At 34.1% G+C, this 18,459-nt stretch overlaps 1 protein-coding gene across 1 annotated transcript; it reads right to left on the reverse strand.

The window, feature by feature from the left end:
* Positions 1 to 1,144: 1,144 nt before the first annotated feature.
* Positions 1,145 to 16,916, reverse strand: LOC106670565 (WD repeat-containing protein 19). Its single transcript, XM_014401033.2, has 25 exons — positions 16,775 to 16,916; positions 15,004 to 15,158; positions 13,356 to 13,580; positions 13,075 to 13,285; positions 12,876 to 12,988; positions 10,283 to 10,456; positions 9,981 to 10,215; positions 9,623 to 9,895; positions 9,432 to 9,566; positions 6,244 to 6,541; positions 5,983 to 6,187; positions 5,717 to 5,814; positions 5,499 to 5,629; positions 5,281 to 5,432; positions 4,985 to 5,204; positions 4,780 to 4,926; positions 4,557 to 4,723; positions 4,252 to 4,501; positions 4,023 to 4,175; positions 3,867 to 3,963; positions 3,597 to 3,803; positions 3,432 to 3,541; positions 3,188 to 3,373; positions 3,019 to 3,095; positions 1,145 to 1,687 (listed from the first exon to the last, which is right to left on the reverse strand). The coding sequence occupies exons 1-25, from the start codon at positions 16,787 to 16,789 to the stop codon at positions 1,576 to 1,578; spliced, it is 4,146 nt and encodes a 1,381-aa protein (XP_014256519.1). The 5' UTR covers positions 16,790 to 16,916; the 3' UTR covers positions 1,145 to 1,575.
* Positions 16,917 to 18,459: the final 1,543 nt, after the last annotated feature.

An 18,459-nucleotide genomic window follows, 5' to 3' on the forward strand; every position in this document is an offset into this window, starting at 1 on the left:
TAAAAGTTGCCCAATAGCAACACTCCTTCACACTGAAATCTTTTCAATCTTCACTCAATCAGAAAGTCTTTGGGCCACTTCCACTTCAATCGTCGTGGAGGATTTTCAGATAGGGTTGGAATTGATGTACTAATAGATTAGTGTGTTTATTGATTGATAAAATTTTGTATAGCGGGTTTTGAGAAGTTCATTTTTTATAGCAGGTTTTGATGAGTTCATAAATTTTTAAATTATTATTTTTATTTCTATTTGTTTATTATATTATGTCAGAGCAACTTTGTTGTTTTTAGAAATCCATTAATTACACTCTTATTCACTTTCCTCACTAGGGAGGAAATGGTGAAATTGTGGTGTTTTAGTAGACTTTGAGGATTGTCAGAAAGGGTGTGGATAAAAGGTGCTAACTAGGGGGTTGGCATGAAGGTCTTGGTTTTATGACGGCATCTTTATCGACTTCTTGCAATTTCAAAGACAAATGGGATATATCTTTTTCAGGACTAGTGACTAGTTGTCTTGTTCAAACTTATATGCTCCCCAGGCCTTGTGACGTATTTTCTCATATGGGCTTATATGCTTCCAAGGCCCAGTGACGAGTTGTCTTATTTGAACTTATATGTTTCCCAGGCCCAATATTGAGTTGTATAGTACGGGGGCTTATATGTTCCCCCCAACCCAGTGGCGAGTGGTCTTATGGAAACTTATGTTCTCCCCAGGCCTTGTAACATATTTTCTCATTCGGGCTTATATGCTTCCCAAGCCCAGTGCAAGTTGTCTCATTCGGGCTTATATGTTTCCCAGGCCCAATGTTGAGTTGTATAGTTCAGGGGCTTATACGCTCCCCCCTCCACCCAGTGGCAAGTGGTCTAATGGAAACGTATGTTCTCCCCAGGCCTTTTGATGAATTGTCTCATTCAGACTTATTTGCTCGCCAAGTCCAGTAACGAGTCATCAGCGTAGTAATGATGTGTAGCTGAGGTGTTTGTTTTGTAATAAGTTTCGATCTGTTGTCAAGTAGTCAGTCTTTTAAGTATCTAGTTTTTTTCATTTGTTCGGTTCTATTATTTTGAGACAATTAACTTCCACATAAGTCTTTTGTTGATTAAAGTTTCAAATAGCAGTTGTTGGGTTTTAAAATTAAATCCAGTAAAATGAATGATGTTTTATTCAATCACTCAAAAAAAAATATACTACAATGTCAATACTACATATCACAATAAATAGTAAATAGTTTACTAAGTAACTAACATAAGTACAGCCTACTGGACGGAATGTGAGATTTTATTTTCATAATTATTTTGGTCTTCAGTGGTAAAATTATTTACAATAATAAAGAGCCATTTCAAAATAGAAAAATGAGATCTACAATAAAGTAATAAAATGAGATCAAAAAATATTTAACAACCAGCTTATTACTTTTATAAGGCACTTGCATGGCAACAAAAATTGCAGTTTGGCAGCAAAACATAAAAACAGTTTATAAATCAACAAAAATTGATAATTACCAATTTACACCTCATATAAGGGTGCTTTTTTGAAATATATGTATTTTGTTTAATACTAGTATTTTTAATCGATTTAATCATCGTTGATCTGAGATAAATACGATTCGAAGTCAATCTCGACCCTCAGCTCATCGGGATTGATTTTTTCATTGCACATCGGACATCTGACTCCAGACTCCAACAAACTGCAAACCCAACGGCAAAAGTGATTAATTATTTATACAAATTAAACATTTGTAGTCGAGAGACACCTAATGAATATAAAGGAAGATTGAATAATTTATTGACACTGTGAGAAAAGTTCCTTTAGAATGGAATCGTGTTGTGCATAATAAATGACAAACAAATTGGCTTAATGAAATGATAATATTGGGTTGTAAAATAAGTCTAAATTTCAGGTAAACAAAGTTAATCGACTAACCACTTGTTCTCCTACCTGTTGCCATCTTCCATATAATTTTGTAATTCCCTCTTCCTAGAACTTTTCAGGTTTTTGAACAATAAACTCTTCAGTGTGTTTTTTGCAATAAGTGAATTCAGTTTCCCCATTAATAATGTTTTTCAGAGCCCGGAATAAGTGAAAATCTGAAGAGACAATGTCAGGCGAATGCAGTGGGTGGGGCGGAGAAGCGCATCCTCAGACAAGCCCCAATTTCTGCCACGTCTGGAGAGACATGTGGGGTGAGTGTTATCCTATACCTGTCATTTTTGGTCATTTGTTGACACTGCTCCAAATTTGTGCAATATACACTAGAGATAGCGGTTTGGATGGGTAGAAGCTCATAATAAAGCACCCCCACTCTCACTGAATGTAGATTGAGATGTAATCTAGCTTTGCAAGTTGTTGATTGGTGGGTCACTGCATTTTCTCTACGATTTTTCCCCTCTGAACATTGTTATAAAGGACCCAATTTTCATCTCAAGCTATCAATCTTTTTTAAAATTGGACCATTTACTACGAGTTTTAGGAGAAAATCACAGATGCATCTGCGGTCCAATAAATTATTTTAAATTAACATTGAGGAACCCATATATCACACCGACAAACATGATGCTCTAAGATATTTTATGATCTCTTATTATGTTGTATGCAGGCTATTTGTGACAAAAACTTGAATTTGATCATTATCAACAGTTGAAGGATGATCAGAGCACTTTGCATCTTCCAAATCAAAATTCCCGCTTCTAAACTGAGCAAATCGCTTATGGATGGTGCTTTTTCCTAAAGCATTATCACTCATCTCCATGCACAGCAGAAATAAAAAAAAATTAAATGATGAAAATGCATTATTTTTCCCTCCAATTAAAATGAGCAAAACACCTGGTAAGAATACAAGATCTCAAATGAAACTGACAAATAAAAATACCTTCATTAATCCCCTTTAAGAGTATGCAAACAATAATGAGTAAATTATTCAAAACACAAAAGTGATAGATCAAAGTATGAAAAAAATGCTATTTAGTTATTTTACAACCCAATGTTTAAAAAGTACTATAGTTTAAATCTATTCAGTACCTTAATAGTTCTGATTTGATTCCTGGGAACTGACAATTTGGACAAACAGTAAAATCGTCTTTTACAATATGACGGCCCTGAAAGAAAATTTTAATTATTTTAAATAATTAATTTTAAATTGTATATTCATAAATGAGTGTACAGATAAATGAAAAGAAAATCAACTCACTGTTGCTATACAGAAAGGTATATTATTTCTGCACTGAGGACAAGTAAGTTGGGATTCCATCAAATCATAATCGCAATAAGGGCAAGGAGAAGTTTCTTCAGGCTTGTCAATTGCGATTTTATTATCCGGACCTTTCGGTGGTTTCCTTACAACACTCTCAAGTTTTTTCAAGTATTTTTCTTCAATCTGAAATTTTTGGGGGGTTTAAAATACAGTAAGATACAAAGTGCTGAACTAGATTTACCTTCGACTTGTGTTCTGGTCTCATGAGCATCGCAGCATAGTTGAACGCTGCTCCTTTTAAATCTGCACGGTGACACTCAATCACCGTAGATGTCAGAATAGGCACAACATCTGTAAATCATATATTGTCTTTTATCTCGTCTGAATGAAAATGACGGTAACTTACGGGCAGGAAATTTAGATATGTTATCTGCGACTCTAAGAAGCATTCTGGCTGCTTTGTAATGGTCTCCTCTCTTCACGTGCAACCTTACTAGCCTGTATGAATGAAGCAGAGTCAAAAGGGTCATAAGCTCTGTTGTTACAGGCAAACCGTTGTCATGTAGATCCATACACATGCCCAACAAAACTGAATGCGCAACACTATAATTCCCTAAATTAAAAAATAGCTCGAGATAAAACAAGATTTTTTAAAATAAAATAATTATAACTGTACCATTAGCAAGTTCTTCATTGGCAATAATAATGGCAGTTTTTGCAGCTTCTCGATACTGTTTTCTTGCACGATATAATTTAAAAACATACTTTGGATCCTAAAGAAAAAAAAATGTGTGTGATCAATGAAGCCCTATCTTTAAATCATAGTACTTACTCGAGCTTCACCATCTAAATCACCCAAAAGGAGCTCGATAAGTTGGTTAGCCATTACATCATCATTTGCAGCACCTACAACTTCGATGGCCAATATTATAGCTTCCTGATTATTAGGGTCTCCTTTTGCTATGTTAATCAATGTTCTTAAAGCCTGTAAATAAAACCATAATCTTTTATTCAATTTAATTATCCAGAAATGAAGGAAACTAAATAGACAAAATACAAGCCTTGTTAAATTGTGCAGCGTGGTAATAACATTTAGCAGCCAGCATTAAATTTCCTTGGTGTTCAAAGTGGGCGGCCAGTGCCGAGAGTTGTCGTTCACCTTCTTCACTCCCTCCCATTTCTTCTGTGACAATGTTAGCGTAAAGTTCAACTAAACCATGTTCCTTGCACAGCCGTAGCGCTTCGTTTTCCGACCGGGACATGACAAGAAATTTTAACGCTGAAGCATAATCTCCTATTTTCTCAAAAAACCTACAATAATATTGATGATAATTTCAGTACTAAGAGTTTTTAGTTTTATAATTACTTTGCGACCCTCTTTGCGGCTTCGATATTTCTGCTCTCTTGAACAAAAGCCACGGCTTTTTGAGGCTGGTTTAATTTTTCTATAAGAAGCCTGACGACATTTTCAACATCACCGGCAGCGTGATAAGCCTGGGCTGCAGCTTGATAATCACTGTCCGACTCCTTGGCCTTTCAAAATTTAAATTTTAAAATTCAACATTGCAAAACATAAATTATACTAATACCTTAGCATATTGTTTGTATATTTTCATATCAGAAATCTCAGGCAAAAGTTGTCCGACTTTTTTCCAGTTTTTCAAACTTATATAACATGCTGCAGCTTTGTCAAAGTTCCCGGTACTTTCATACAGTAACGCAGCTTCGTTGTGCTTCTGAATGTGATAATTACATCAGTGAAGTTTCACGCAGATAGTTTCAATATTAATATACCTTGAGAGATTCCATTATTTCAGCGCACTGGAGTTTCAATGGCGCAGGACAATTTGGATCATTAGCAATGGCCATTCCCCTCCTATAATCTCCTACTCTTAGGGATGTTCTTGCGATTCCAGAACGACATTTTTCATTATGGATATCAATCTCAGGTATGCTAATCGGATTGTCAACAATTGCTCTCTCAAAATGTACCAAAGATTCAACATGGTTTCCCCTGTAAATATTTTAGCTTATAAACCCAAACAAAATAAAAGCATTCAATGTGTAAAAGAAAGTTAAAAAGTTCTTACATTAATTCTAATTGGTTTGCATATTCTAAAGATGTAGAGGGGACTTGTTCAGGAGCAAGATTTCTTGCTAGTTGTAACGCCTGATCCCATTGCAGAAGGTTTTGCCTCATGACTAGTGCCTGAATAGGTTCACTCGACTCAAGATAGAGCGTCTTAAAAAATAAATAAATAAAATTGTACATAAACAGCATAAATTCGACAGATAATCATCAACCAACTTGTGCTTTATCAAATTCGCCGAGTATCTCTGCAATATGTCCGGAGATTAATTTTTTATTTTCAATGTGTTGGATACTCTGAAGAGATGTAACCATCCCGATGTCTCCAATGTGTCTAAAAACCTTCAATGCTGAAAAAATTAAATTCCGTACAAGGATATTCGAGTGATATTTTCTGATTGTTTAAAATAAACAAAAAATAATTAAAATTAGCATACCAGTTTCAACATCTAAGTTCCTCAAGGCAGCATTTCCAAGTTTTAACCAATCCTCCTTGTTATTAAGAATCAAGCATGTATTCCATGCATCATTGTACCTGTAATTTTTTTTTTTTTTTTTTTTTTCAATTAAAATGTACTTAACCAAGGGATTATTACACAATGATACTTATTATTATGTTTATTATTTCACTACCGTACTTTATTAAACTTATATTTAATTACATTTAATTATTGCAAATTAATGTAATTCTAATTACACTTACCTCAACAATGCAATGTGTCTTTCAAGGGTAGCCTTCATTGTATCACCTTGGCTGTGAATTATTGAAGAAGAATTGCTATGAGTCGTTAACATGAGATTGGTCAGTTTTCCGCCCGGGGTCTGCAAAGTTATCGAACCTCTTTGAAGAAGCAAAGGAATTTGATCGACTGGCAGTTTCGTCTCTCCAACCTTTTCGATCTTCGGTCCTAAAATAATAAACAAAATTACAAAATCATTTAAAATCTACCGGTCGTTAACTTACCATCTATTGAATCCCTGATGTGAACGAACGTATAGACGGTTGTACTGTCGAAGGCGATAAAAACATTTCTGTCAGCCGGGCACTGGTCCCACAGCGCACCAGTCGTTGTGGTGGGAAATTCTGGTATAAGCACCATTTCATTATGAACAGGCGAATATAGGTAGCCTTCCATCTTGTTGTCAATTATAATGACTCTAGTCGCTACCAAATCCGAATAAAGGCCTTTTATAGAAATGGAATGCTTATATTCTCTGATTAACTTCCAATCATCTAATCCAAACAGTCTAATATCTCCGAGCTAAAAGCAAAAAAATCAGGCATTTAACACTGATAAAATATTCAACACTTATCAATTATGTAGAGCTCTTCCCTATATAAGCAGGGGCACTGCCTCGCTGGAAGGAGACTCGTCAACCCGACGAGATCTCAACCATCACTAATGTAACACCATCGACGACAGCAAGTACTCGCAGCATTAGCATGATCTCGCCTTCTAAGCGCCGACTTGGCCATTAACGCTAACTGCTCCCCTCGGCTAATTGTTGCACTCCAGTACCTTCGGCCTATGGGGAGTCAACCAACTCACAGCCCACTGGACCTCAGCCAACAGTTTACTCTGTCACACACCACAACCAACGGTGCCACTCGCATGGTCTCAGCCTCATACCTTTGTCACGGCTTCTCTCAACACAACACCGGCCCTTCTCAGGGCCACAAAACTCCGTCACTGCCTGACTACGGACCAAGGACGGCAGTTTGAATCTAACCTCTTCCCCCAACTTTCAGCCTTGCTCGGAGTGGAACGTATCAGGACAACTCCATACCACCCACAGGCGAATGGACGAGTCGAAAGATTCGAACACTAAAAGCTGCGCTTATGGCAAGACAGGCTCAACACAGCTGGACAAAACACCTACCAATTGTCCTACTGGGTATCCGCTCCACTCTCAATACCGAGAAACACAGCCCTGCCCAAATTATCTATGGAACAAACCTATGTCTACTAGACTTCCTCGTGCCATCAGAAGAATCAAGAGATCATGACACCTACATACGAGAACTCCAAGAGAGTATGGCCCTAGTAAGGCCAGAACGGCGGAGACCGGCCAGAACATGATTCATCCCTAAAGACCTCACGACATGCAGCCATGTTTATTTGAAGGTTGAAGGAATATGGCGCACCCTCACACCGCCTTACGAGGGACCATATGAAGTCCTAGCATGAAGCAAGAAGACAATACGAATACGACTGGAAGACAGGGAAACCACCGTATCCATAGACAAGGTGAAGCCAGCATATCTAGCTTGCGACTTCACCTCGTCGCCACAAAACTCCCAGTCACTAAACAGGATATGCTAACCCTACAATCAGCTTACTTTACTACAAAGCAACAATTAGATCTATAATTGAGTTTGGATCAATTTATTACAGACAAGCTTCTAGATCAAAATTAAAGAAATTGGACATCATAGCACAAATCTCTGAAAACTTGTATGGGGTCTCTTAAGAGCACCCCCAATGATGTCATCAAAGCTGAATGATCAGCCACTTTCACATAGAAGAGAAAAACTGGCAGGACGGTTTGTGTTGCGCCAAATGGTGAAAAAAACACCACTTGCTCAGCGCGTGATTTGTCCATAATGAATCTAACAAAATAAAGCTTGGCAAAGGAAAAAACCTCCACCGATTACCATGAGTTTTACCTCTCTGTCAAAATTTCAAGAAAAAATCGAACAAAGAGATACCCTTCCAATTTTCTCTATAGAACTAAAAATAATTAGAAATCCCCTTAATGGCCATTATACTAAAAGACTACTCCGGACAAAATCCCAAAGCGGAAAATCAACAAGTGCATGCTGATCTTCAGGAACTTTTCCCTAATGACCATTTAACTGTTTACACCGATGGATCCCTCGTGTCTGATCATGTTGGATGCTCCTGGTTCTGCCCTAGCATCAATAAAGGGGAATCAATTCCTCTGCCAGCAGAGATATCAATTTATTCAGCAGAATTATTAGCAATTGAGGCAGCGCTAACTTTCTTTACACTCACCTTCCTACAACGAATCACATTATAATTTGCACAGACAGCCTCAGTGCAATCCAGTGCTTGCAAAACACATCTACTAACATCAAAAATTATATTGTAGCTGACATTAAAAAAAGACTGTTAACAATTTTTCCACTTTTACAAAAAAAGTTCTCTTTCGTGTGGATTAAAGGACATATGGGCATATATGGCAATGAAAAAGATAACAAACTTGCAAAAAATGCCACACAGTTACCCACCCCTAGAAATCATAAAGATCCCTTATACAGACCTTTTTCAAATATTGGAAACAAAAATTCAAATAGAATAGCAAATTGAATATTCTGCCTCGGATAAGGGAATGGCCATTAAAACATTATTTCCACTTGTGAAAATAAAACCGTGGTTTAACAAGCTAGACATGGCAAAAAAAGACATAACCACCAGACATCGGTTAAGAACAAACCATGGCATCTTCGCAGCATATCTTCACAAGATTGGCATAAAACCCTAATTGCGACACATGTGGAGCCCTAGGGACCCCCTAACGCACATAATGTTTCACTGCAGCCAACATTCGTCGGCCAGAAATAAATTCTACCAGGATCTGGAGAAAGAAGGAGTAGAACACCCAATTATGAAAAGTAGAGACTCAAGAATCCCAGTGTGTATAACTGATAATAAAATTTTTAAATGAAATTATTAAATTTTAAATTTATTAATTTTTTTTTTTTTTTGTAACTGATCCAAGCCTCGGGAAATACCAAAAACCATGCAAAAATGTTTATTAATGTTTTAAAGTTGGGGACCACGGTAACAGTTAGCGGTTAGTGTGATGGGCTCTTGGCTCGTAAAGACCCGCAGTCTCGGGTTCAATTCCTGTTGCCCCAGGACTTTTTTCACACCCCTTCCCCCAAAATTATATGGAAAGACCGTAAGGCCATTTAAAAAACTTGTCAAGTTAGAAAAAAATGTATAAAGAAGCCAAAAAATATTAATACTGTTTTTAAATATACCATAGGATTAGTAGGGGGGAAGTATTTTGTGATAAAGAGCTTAGGAGATAAAATAATTTTTAGGCATGATAAACAAGAACTTTCTAAGACTATTGGAAAAACTTGACATTAGAGACCATCAGTTAAATGTTAGAGATACTTACATCTGAAGCATAAACCAGAAAATCAGTGGTCAAAGCATGACAAGTAATGTTCATTTGTTCCCCTGGTTCTGGAAATATTTTCATTTCCTTTTCTTCAGTTATGCGTCCTGAACTCCTTCCAGTTCCACTTTCAGTCTAATATAAAAAGTATATAAATAAATAAAATATATTAATTACAAAATAGGACTTACTAGGTGTAAATGAAGTTTCCCTGCAAATAAGGCTGCTGTATACTCAGCATTTAAATGAATGTTAGTTACATTTCCCATGTATTCTCTATCTCCAAGAAGTGAGGGAGTCGAGGAAAGAGATTGCATAGGCTCTCCAGAGGGCATAGGCGGATCACCGTTTAAATCGTAGATCCAAGTTCTGTTGTTCATGCCGACAACAAGGTGGTAAGGGCCGACGGCTAGTAGGCTTGGTTCTACTTCTGTCCAAATATGAACAGCAGGTATAGATTTTTCCTAAATAAGATACATGTAACATTTATAAAATTTTCTATTTCGAAAAAAATTATCAAAGAATAAGGGGCAATCACATAAAACAAACCTTGACCAGAAACACTGTAATATGAGAAAGACTAGTCAAAATTGCTATGACATTTGTATGGCAAGCGTACAGCCTCGCCAATCTGGAAACGTAAACGACAGCGGAACCCGTGTTGGTAGCCACACAAATGAGCTGGCCGTCATCGCTCCAACCGACGCGATCAACTCCAGATTCATCAGACAAAGTTATTATAGCTGTGACATCTGATAGGTTTTTCAACTCGTGAATTTTGACACTACAAACAAAATGACTTTCTATATGAAAAAATTAAAACAAATAAATATTAATATGTAACAACTAACTTGTTGTCACCGCAAGTAGCGACTTTGGAAAGTACTGAACAGATTGAAAGGTATGAAAGTCTTATATGGTGGTTTTTCATTTGGAACAACTCCTTTCCAAGTTCCTTGGCGTTAGTAGAAGTACATACCAAGTAACCAGCACTGAATCCAAGGAGTATATAACCATCCTTATACCTAAAATGAACATTACATTAGAATTTTGTTTTTATTTATACATTACGAATTTCTTTGCCATTTATGACTGTTCTAGCAAGTCAACTGTGAAGCCTTCACATGTCTGAGAAGATGAAGGTATATTAAACTTTTATCATCAAAAAAGAAAAAAAAATGAATTTTACAACTGCAATTTTTAGTCGTAACAAACAAATATGATGTGATAATTGGCACAATGAAATTTAGCGTGTTACAAAGAAGTCACCCAACAGTAACACTCTCTCACATTGAGGCAATCAATCTCTCAAGAGATCTCTCAGCCAACAATCACTTTAAATGACATGTTTGATTTCCAGGAATGTTGGGTCAAGAAAACTGTTGGATGGGGTAAAGGTTTAAATTTTTGTCAAAGTTTTTGTACTGGGATTTCATAAAGTCAGGTACAAATAGGATGTGGAGGTCATTGTGGATTGTTTGGTTTGAAACGCAGAAAGGAAAACTTAATATTTTTCTTAAATTTTTAAATGGACGGATAGGATTTTATAGGAATTGAATTTTTTCGTTGATAAACTTCAATTCCACACATATGCCCATATTAGTCTAAGGTGAGTCTTGTAAATGATCATCTAACTTAAAGAGTAATTTATAGCATTGATTAAGATTCGTGCCTTTTCAGCTGTTTATATGGCTTCCACATTGGACTTTTATTAATGTACAGTTCCGGGTAGCACACAATATCAGAGGATGGAATGGGTTTACCATTGAAAATGACTATAGAATAAGTGGATTTTTAGAGTGCATACACAGAGCAAACACAATTCCGGCCAAACAATAGCACTTTATTCATGTGAAAAAAAAACGATGGCATGAAAAATTAGGCCTTCGTTATTTTCACACTATAATGAATAATACCCACACAGTTCTATGAAGCTAATAGAGATTCGAGATTTTGAATTTTCATAAATTTTGAATTTTCAGATTTTAAATTTTTCGAGATTCGGTTATTGAGTCTTCACTCGGCCCTGAGTCATGAGGGCCAGGTCCTCAAAATTCACGGTCCCCCCAAGCTCATGTGGAAAAATTCATTTACCGCCCAAAAAAAAAAAAATAAAATAAAATAAATAAAACTCGCAATATGTGAGAACCCTCACACCCAGATGTAAAATTACTTCTAGAGGCAAAAGTCTCACATGTGTAAATGGTTAATTTCATTTAATTAAAAAACAGAAATGTATAAAACAATGATTATGATGGAGTGAGTATATCAATTCAATTTTTGAAAAGTTTATAAGATAAATTATTTCAAATTTATAGGCATTTGGGTAAAAATAGAAAAACCCAAAAACAAATTCAGGCCAAAGAAACATTTTAGTATATAAAGCTTTGCAGCCAATTTGCTAAAGCCAAGTTGCAAACCTTTTAACAATACTAAATTAAATTAGAAATAGAAATATATTTATTTTTAAAAAATCACAAAAAATAATAATATAGTTGAATATAAATGAAGGAAAGAAGTACATAAAAAAAAGTACAAAAGAAGAAGAAAAAGAGAATAGCAACAAGATCATGTTAAATCATGCTAGTTTGATCAAATCATGGATTGTTTGCACAAAAAAATTGGAAGCTTCATGCCTGAAAGCACACAGGGGGTAGGCCAACCTAATATGCCGTGAAAGGGATAGAATCATTCATAGATTTGGATCTATGATGGAAGCTTTTTATAATAATAAAGAATAAGTATGATGGTCAGAGGTTATTTTAAATTTTAAATAAGTAAATAAGAGATCATAAGAGTTTAAGGTAATTATATAAATTAATACCCAGTATGAACTTGTCGTGTGTTAAGATGTGCTATCTTTTTCGTAAATTTAATACAAATCTTGTCTTGGGTATTAAAGAGCCACCAAGAATAATGCAAAAAATTAAATATTTTATTTTTTGTTATCTAAATAAATTCCTGCAATAGGGTTCATGCCAGCAGAGTGCTGGTGTTTTTGTTAAAAAAAAGCCCATTTGTAAGTATGTCGGGTTTGAATCCAGCGGCCCTGCATTCAAACCTGACATACTTATAAATACACTTTTTTTATACAGGATTTTTAACTTACAGTAATGAGCGCCGTGTCAATGCCTTAACCATGCGGCCACCAACGCCCCCAGCAAACATTATTAATTATTTTTCAAATGAAATTTCAAATAATTTTTAATCATTTCCAGAAATCCAACACTTTATTCATAATCTATTCAGAAATTCTAGGCAGTACACATTTCAAGATGCATCTTAGTTTCCATAAAATAACATTTTATTTGGTTTATTAATGCAAGTGACAATTGATCTATTGCTTAGTGTACTATTTCAACAGTATTTTATTTTGTTAATTAGTAATTAAAGCATAAAATTAATATCTAAATTTAATTTAACCTATAGGAAAGAATCACTTACCATTCATAAGCTACAATATTTCCATAAACTGGTTCAAAGGCCAGTTTAATAGGATCATCGGGTTCTTGCAGATTGTAAATAAGTAACATCTTTTTACCGACTATTAGACTAACCTGGAATAATTGAATGCATTGCACATTTAAAAAATATAAATAAATAAGCACAAAGACCGTGGCACAAAAACTTTCAAGTTTGTTACCATCGTATCAGGAGATGATCTGTCATCGGATTGAAATTGGGTGAACTGCAGGGCAGATGGATCTGCCGACAGCTGGAACATCTTTAAAGTGTCCCCGTCAGAATTGTTTATTGATATCGTTCTGTCCTCAGACCCCAAAGCCAAGACATTCGTACTACCCCAAGCGGCAGTAACGATTCTTTTGCTGTGCTTTCCTAGCACTGGAATCCTCCTAGTTTATTTTTTTAAATGTCAAAAGTTGTTAGTTATTAAATAATAAACAATAAAATGAATAAATTTACTTAGAAGTTCGGTGATTATAAATGGCAAGGTTTCCCCTAGCACTCCCAACAGCCACAATTGGTTCATTCAAAGCCCATGATATAACGGTTAAACTATCCCTTAGACCTGTGTCTATTGGAAACTTTTTCCCAGTATTTGAATCCCAAAATAAAATTGAAAATGATCCATCGCAAATGAGACCCAATAAATCTCCATCACAGTCCCAGCCAAAACCTGTGCACTGTCTAAAACAAACAAAAAAATAACTTTTTGTATGTATTAAAATATTGTTGTCTACGACAGCATCCGATCTGTATGTTGTATCTCCAAACATCCTAATCTCGAGGTTTTTTATTTTTAAGCGTTTGTCCAAATTTAGTGGTTGATCTGTATGCTTTTTGGCTTATGTAAGTTCTTTTTTCTTTTTTTAATTTACATGCTTTACATTTTTTTTTAAATTTTTAACAAGGCTATTTTGTATGAGGTTATATGAACCCTTAGAGTACTGGTGTTTTTGAAAAAAAGGCCCATTTGTGCATTTGTCTGTTTCGAATTCAAAGCCGCCCGATTTTAACCTGGTTCCTTTACCTTAATTATTCAGAAATCGTGAGATGTGGTCTGGTTTTAGTCTGGTTGGTAGGTTTTAGAAAAACATTTTCTTTATCATGCCAACGTTTCGATCTTTATTGAGATCATCTTCAGGGCCTGGGATTTACAAGCATTATTTAAATTTAACAAATATTTTATACAAATATTGTATTTGTTAAATTTAAATGTTTGTAAATCCCAGTCCCTGAAGATGATCTCAATAAAGATCGAAAAGTTGGCACGATAAAGAAAATGTTTTTCTAAAACCTATGTCACACTAAACCACATCTCACAATTTCCGAATAATCATCGACGAATGGTCACTAATCACTACACACTTTATCTTAATGTCGATTCAAATAAACCAACCTGCTTTTTTTAACCCTTCTCCTTCCCAGCCATACCTAAGGGAGACCCTACACTGGTAAAAGTAGATTTGCTGTGCATCTATCCATTGAATTAAAAAATAAAATAACTAAAAAGAATTTGACACCCTCTACAATGAGCTAGTTAGACTATTAAGACATATTTTTTAAATACTCCAAAACAGTCACTAACGCCACTGTGTACAAGCCAATTCCACTCAATTCCTGTAGAACTTATATAGATAATACATGTAACCATTTTTTTTTTCCGTCTTAACCGGTATGCTGGACACACTATGGGTTGGTATATATCGTCCTTTAAAGTGATGAGCACTGTGTCAACACCTAAACTGTTGTGGCAACTGACGCCCCTTATTAGTTTGTAACATACGAAAATATGTGGTAGAATTATTTTTTTTTTTTCTATCGGCATCATTCATTTATTGAGGAATTAAATTTGATTTATTCAATGTTTGTACTGATCAATAATTTTATCAATCAGTTTGTTTTATTTTGATGTTATTTGGTGTTTTTAATGGAATAATTTTTGCGCATGAATGATTATTGTTTGCATTTTCATAACTTTTCTCTTAAAGCTAACTGAAGATAGTGCAATGCTAAAACATATCTGACAGACAAGATCAGCTAAACAGATTAGGATAATCAGATTTTTTTTAATTTGACAAAAATAAATTAATCAATTATCAATACTCACCCAGGTAGTTTAATTCTTTCGTGGACTTTCCCCTGCCTGTTAAATATGGCAACAGAATAATCATTCCCAACAGTGGCCAAGTAAACACCGTTTCCTTTTTGCCAGGCAAAATACAGCTCACCATCCCCATGGGGTTGATCCAGCCTGAACAACTCCTAAAAAAATTAATTAATTAAGAAATTATTTATTGAAATGAGACAATTATCATATTAATATAGTGTATAAAAATTTGCAGACTAGTACCAAGTAGATTATTGTTGCATCTTACCCTTAATCTACAACAAATCTCTTAATCTGTTGTCACAGATTTCTCATCATCCTGACCCATGATAGTGGCACGTGCAAATACTTTAAGCTGCATTTGATTTATCAACAAATAAATAACTTTTTTACCTTTTTTCCTCTTCCTAAAATGTTTTTTAAGATGAGTGAGCTATTTTTAAGGAAAAAAATGCAATGGGAGAGTAGGCGAGACTGCCAGGAAATGATCATTTATTTAACCATAAAATAAAAATAAACACGTAAACTATGAAAATAATATTAATTGCTACTGTTGAAATATGAAATAATTGACTGTACTCCTTGTAGGATTTACTGATAATGGGCTTTACTAATAATAAAAATAACCTGTTTTTGAAAAACACCGGGTGTCTCTTAGAAAATTCTTCACCTTAAACAATTTTTTAGGAAGAGGAAGAAAGAATCATAAAAAATGATAACTACAGATGTCGGAACCAACTAAAATAATTTAAATAAAACCAATAAATAAGTTAATTTGAGAGATAATTGTGCGCAACAAAACAGCAAATTGAATAATTTGACCAATAGGATCATCATTCCGAGATTCTATCTGAAGTTATTTATTATTAAGTCATTTAATATAACAATGTTTTTTTTTAATATTACAAAATGTACAGAAGTATGTACATATTAACATTTTTTAAAAAAATTGAAATTTGGATATCATTGTTTCATTTCTACCTAAATCTAAAACAAATTTGCATGATAATTGTGCGCAATAATAAATTGAGAAATTTGACGGATAGGATCATCCGACAGAGGCCCTATCTGAAGTCAATTATTAAGTCATTTAATATATCAGTGTTTTTATTGTAAATATAACAAAATGTAGAGAAATATGTAGTAACATGATTTTTTAAAAAATAGAAATTTGGATTTGTGCCAGCTAGATCATTGTTGCATTTCTTCCTAAGTCTACAACAAATTTGCATGATAATTGTGCGCAATAATAAATTGAAAAATTTGACCAATAGGATCATCCAACACAGGCCCTATCTGAAGTCAATTATTAAGTCTTAATATATCAGTGTTTTTATTTTAAATATAACAAAATATAGAGAAATATGTAGTAACATGATTTTAAAAAATAGAAATTTGGATTTGTGCCAGTTAGATCATTGTTGCATTTCTTCCTAAGTCTACAACAAATTTGCATGATAATTGTGCGCAATAATAAATTGAAAACTTTGACGGATAGGATCATCCGACAGAGATCCTATCTGAAGTTAATTATTAAGTCTTTTAATATACCAGTGTTTTTATTTTAAATATAACAAAATATACAGAAATATGTATTAACATGATTTTAAAAATTTGGAATTGTGCCAGCTAGATCATTGTTACATTTCTCCCTAAATCTACATCTAATTTTTCATTGTGACGTTCTGCAGTGCCGGTGTCTTTCTTTTTCTCTTCGACTTGACTAATGACAACGGTAGTGCGTCGAAATATTTAAAAATAAAAGCCTCACCTTTTCGTATGACATATTAGATTTCTGCAAACTGAGGTCAACCTGTGAACGGCAAAGGTTTCATCCTCAAGGAAGAAGGCCGCCGTCTTCCATTTAGGGCCAGCGGGAAAAAAGACTTTTCCGACAAAACATATCCGTTTCCATAACGATAGTCGATAACCTCCGTCAACAAAACACCGACCCTAGGCCAACCACCAGCGACACCTGCATGAACCATGGTGAAAAAGTAGGTAGTTCGTCTATATCCTCACCTACCAAATTTCTTTTATTACTTTTATTATCCAAAAGTAATTTTCTACTTTAATGTCACTAAAAACGACGTAAAAATGTAAATGGCCGAAGCAAAAACATAAAATCTAATTTTCAGCATAATTTGGCAACACCCTAAGTGATATTCGGCCATTTTGTTAAGACAATTTTATAAATTAAAATAATAATAATTGTATAAATGATTTAGAATATTAGTATTAATATTAGATTGCATGATTATTTATTAAACTATTTATTTCTAAGTATTATATTAGAATAATTCACAATAAAACAAGCATAAATTCAAACAAATGTAACAGAAATTTTAAAATATTGCCATGGTCATTCTGAGCGTTTTCTTTTAATACAATTTGTTTATGCACTAAAATAGAAAAACATTTGCTTTACTTTATTGAGTTAATAAAAATCATTCTTTATTTATTACTCTATTAGCTTATTCACTTTGCATAGATTCTCTCTTTTACTTTTTTATTTTCTGCTACTCTTTTTATTTCTCTTGGATTCGAATTCACTGTTTTACATGATTAAATGGCTTAAAATTCCAATAATATGCTAGAAATATTAACTCAAAAAGAACTTAATTTATGTTAACAGAAGGAAACTTAATTTACAAACAAATCAGTTGACTGATGGGAAAATTAGGACTTGTCCTAAATTTTATTAAATGAAATGCATTTTTTCCAATTTTCTTGTCTTACTTATAGCTTGGAATTTTAAGCCATTTAATCATGTAAAACAGTGAATTCGAATCCAAGAGAAATAAAAAGAGTAGCAGAAAATAAAAAAGTAAAAGAGAGAATCTATGCAAAGTGAATAAGCTAATAGAGTAATAAATAAAGAATGATTTTTATTTATTGTGAATTCTTTATGTATAAAAGAATGATTCATTGACTAATGGGAAAATGAGCAAATATTACTGCTCACTTTTAATAAATTAAATCCCCCCCCATTTGCTTGGTTTAATTAGGCTTGGAATGTCAAAATGTACAAAAATAACATAAAACAATGATCCCAAGTGAAGATTTGATATATAGAAAACAATATAGGTTTACCAATATGAAAAAAGATTTATGTCAAATTTTACATTTATATTTAGTTTTTTAGTAATGTGTCATGGAGATCACGCGATATGCTAAAAAGCGCTACCTTCATCTTCAAAGCCACCCGAACCGAGGCCAAGGCCTGCTACATAGTCGGCACATTATAAGATGACTAAGCCGTTTGAGTTAGTTCTGTAAACGTTACGAGGTGAGCTCAACTAGAAAAACTGTGACACTAATGAGTGAACCAAAGGGTATTTACAATAAATTATTAGCAATTGTAAAATTAATAGATAGCCTCATTTGATCAGTTTAAATAAATAAATGTATAAATGTAATAAATAAATTTATTAAAAGTAAAATAGTGTAAAACAG

The sequence above is a fragment of the Cimex lectularius genome, unplaced genomic scaffold, assembly GCF_000648675.2.
Source record: "Cimex lectularius strain Harlan isolate CLEC.00 unplaced genomic scaffold, Clec_2.1 scaffold153, whole genome shotgun sequence".
Taxonomy (NCBI): Eukaryota; Metazoa; Arthropoda; class Insecta; order Hemiptera; family Cimicidae; genus Cimex; species Cimex lectularius.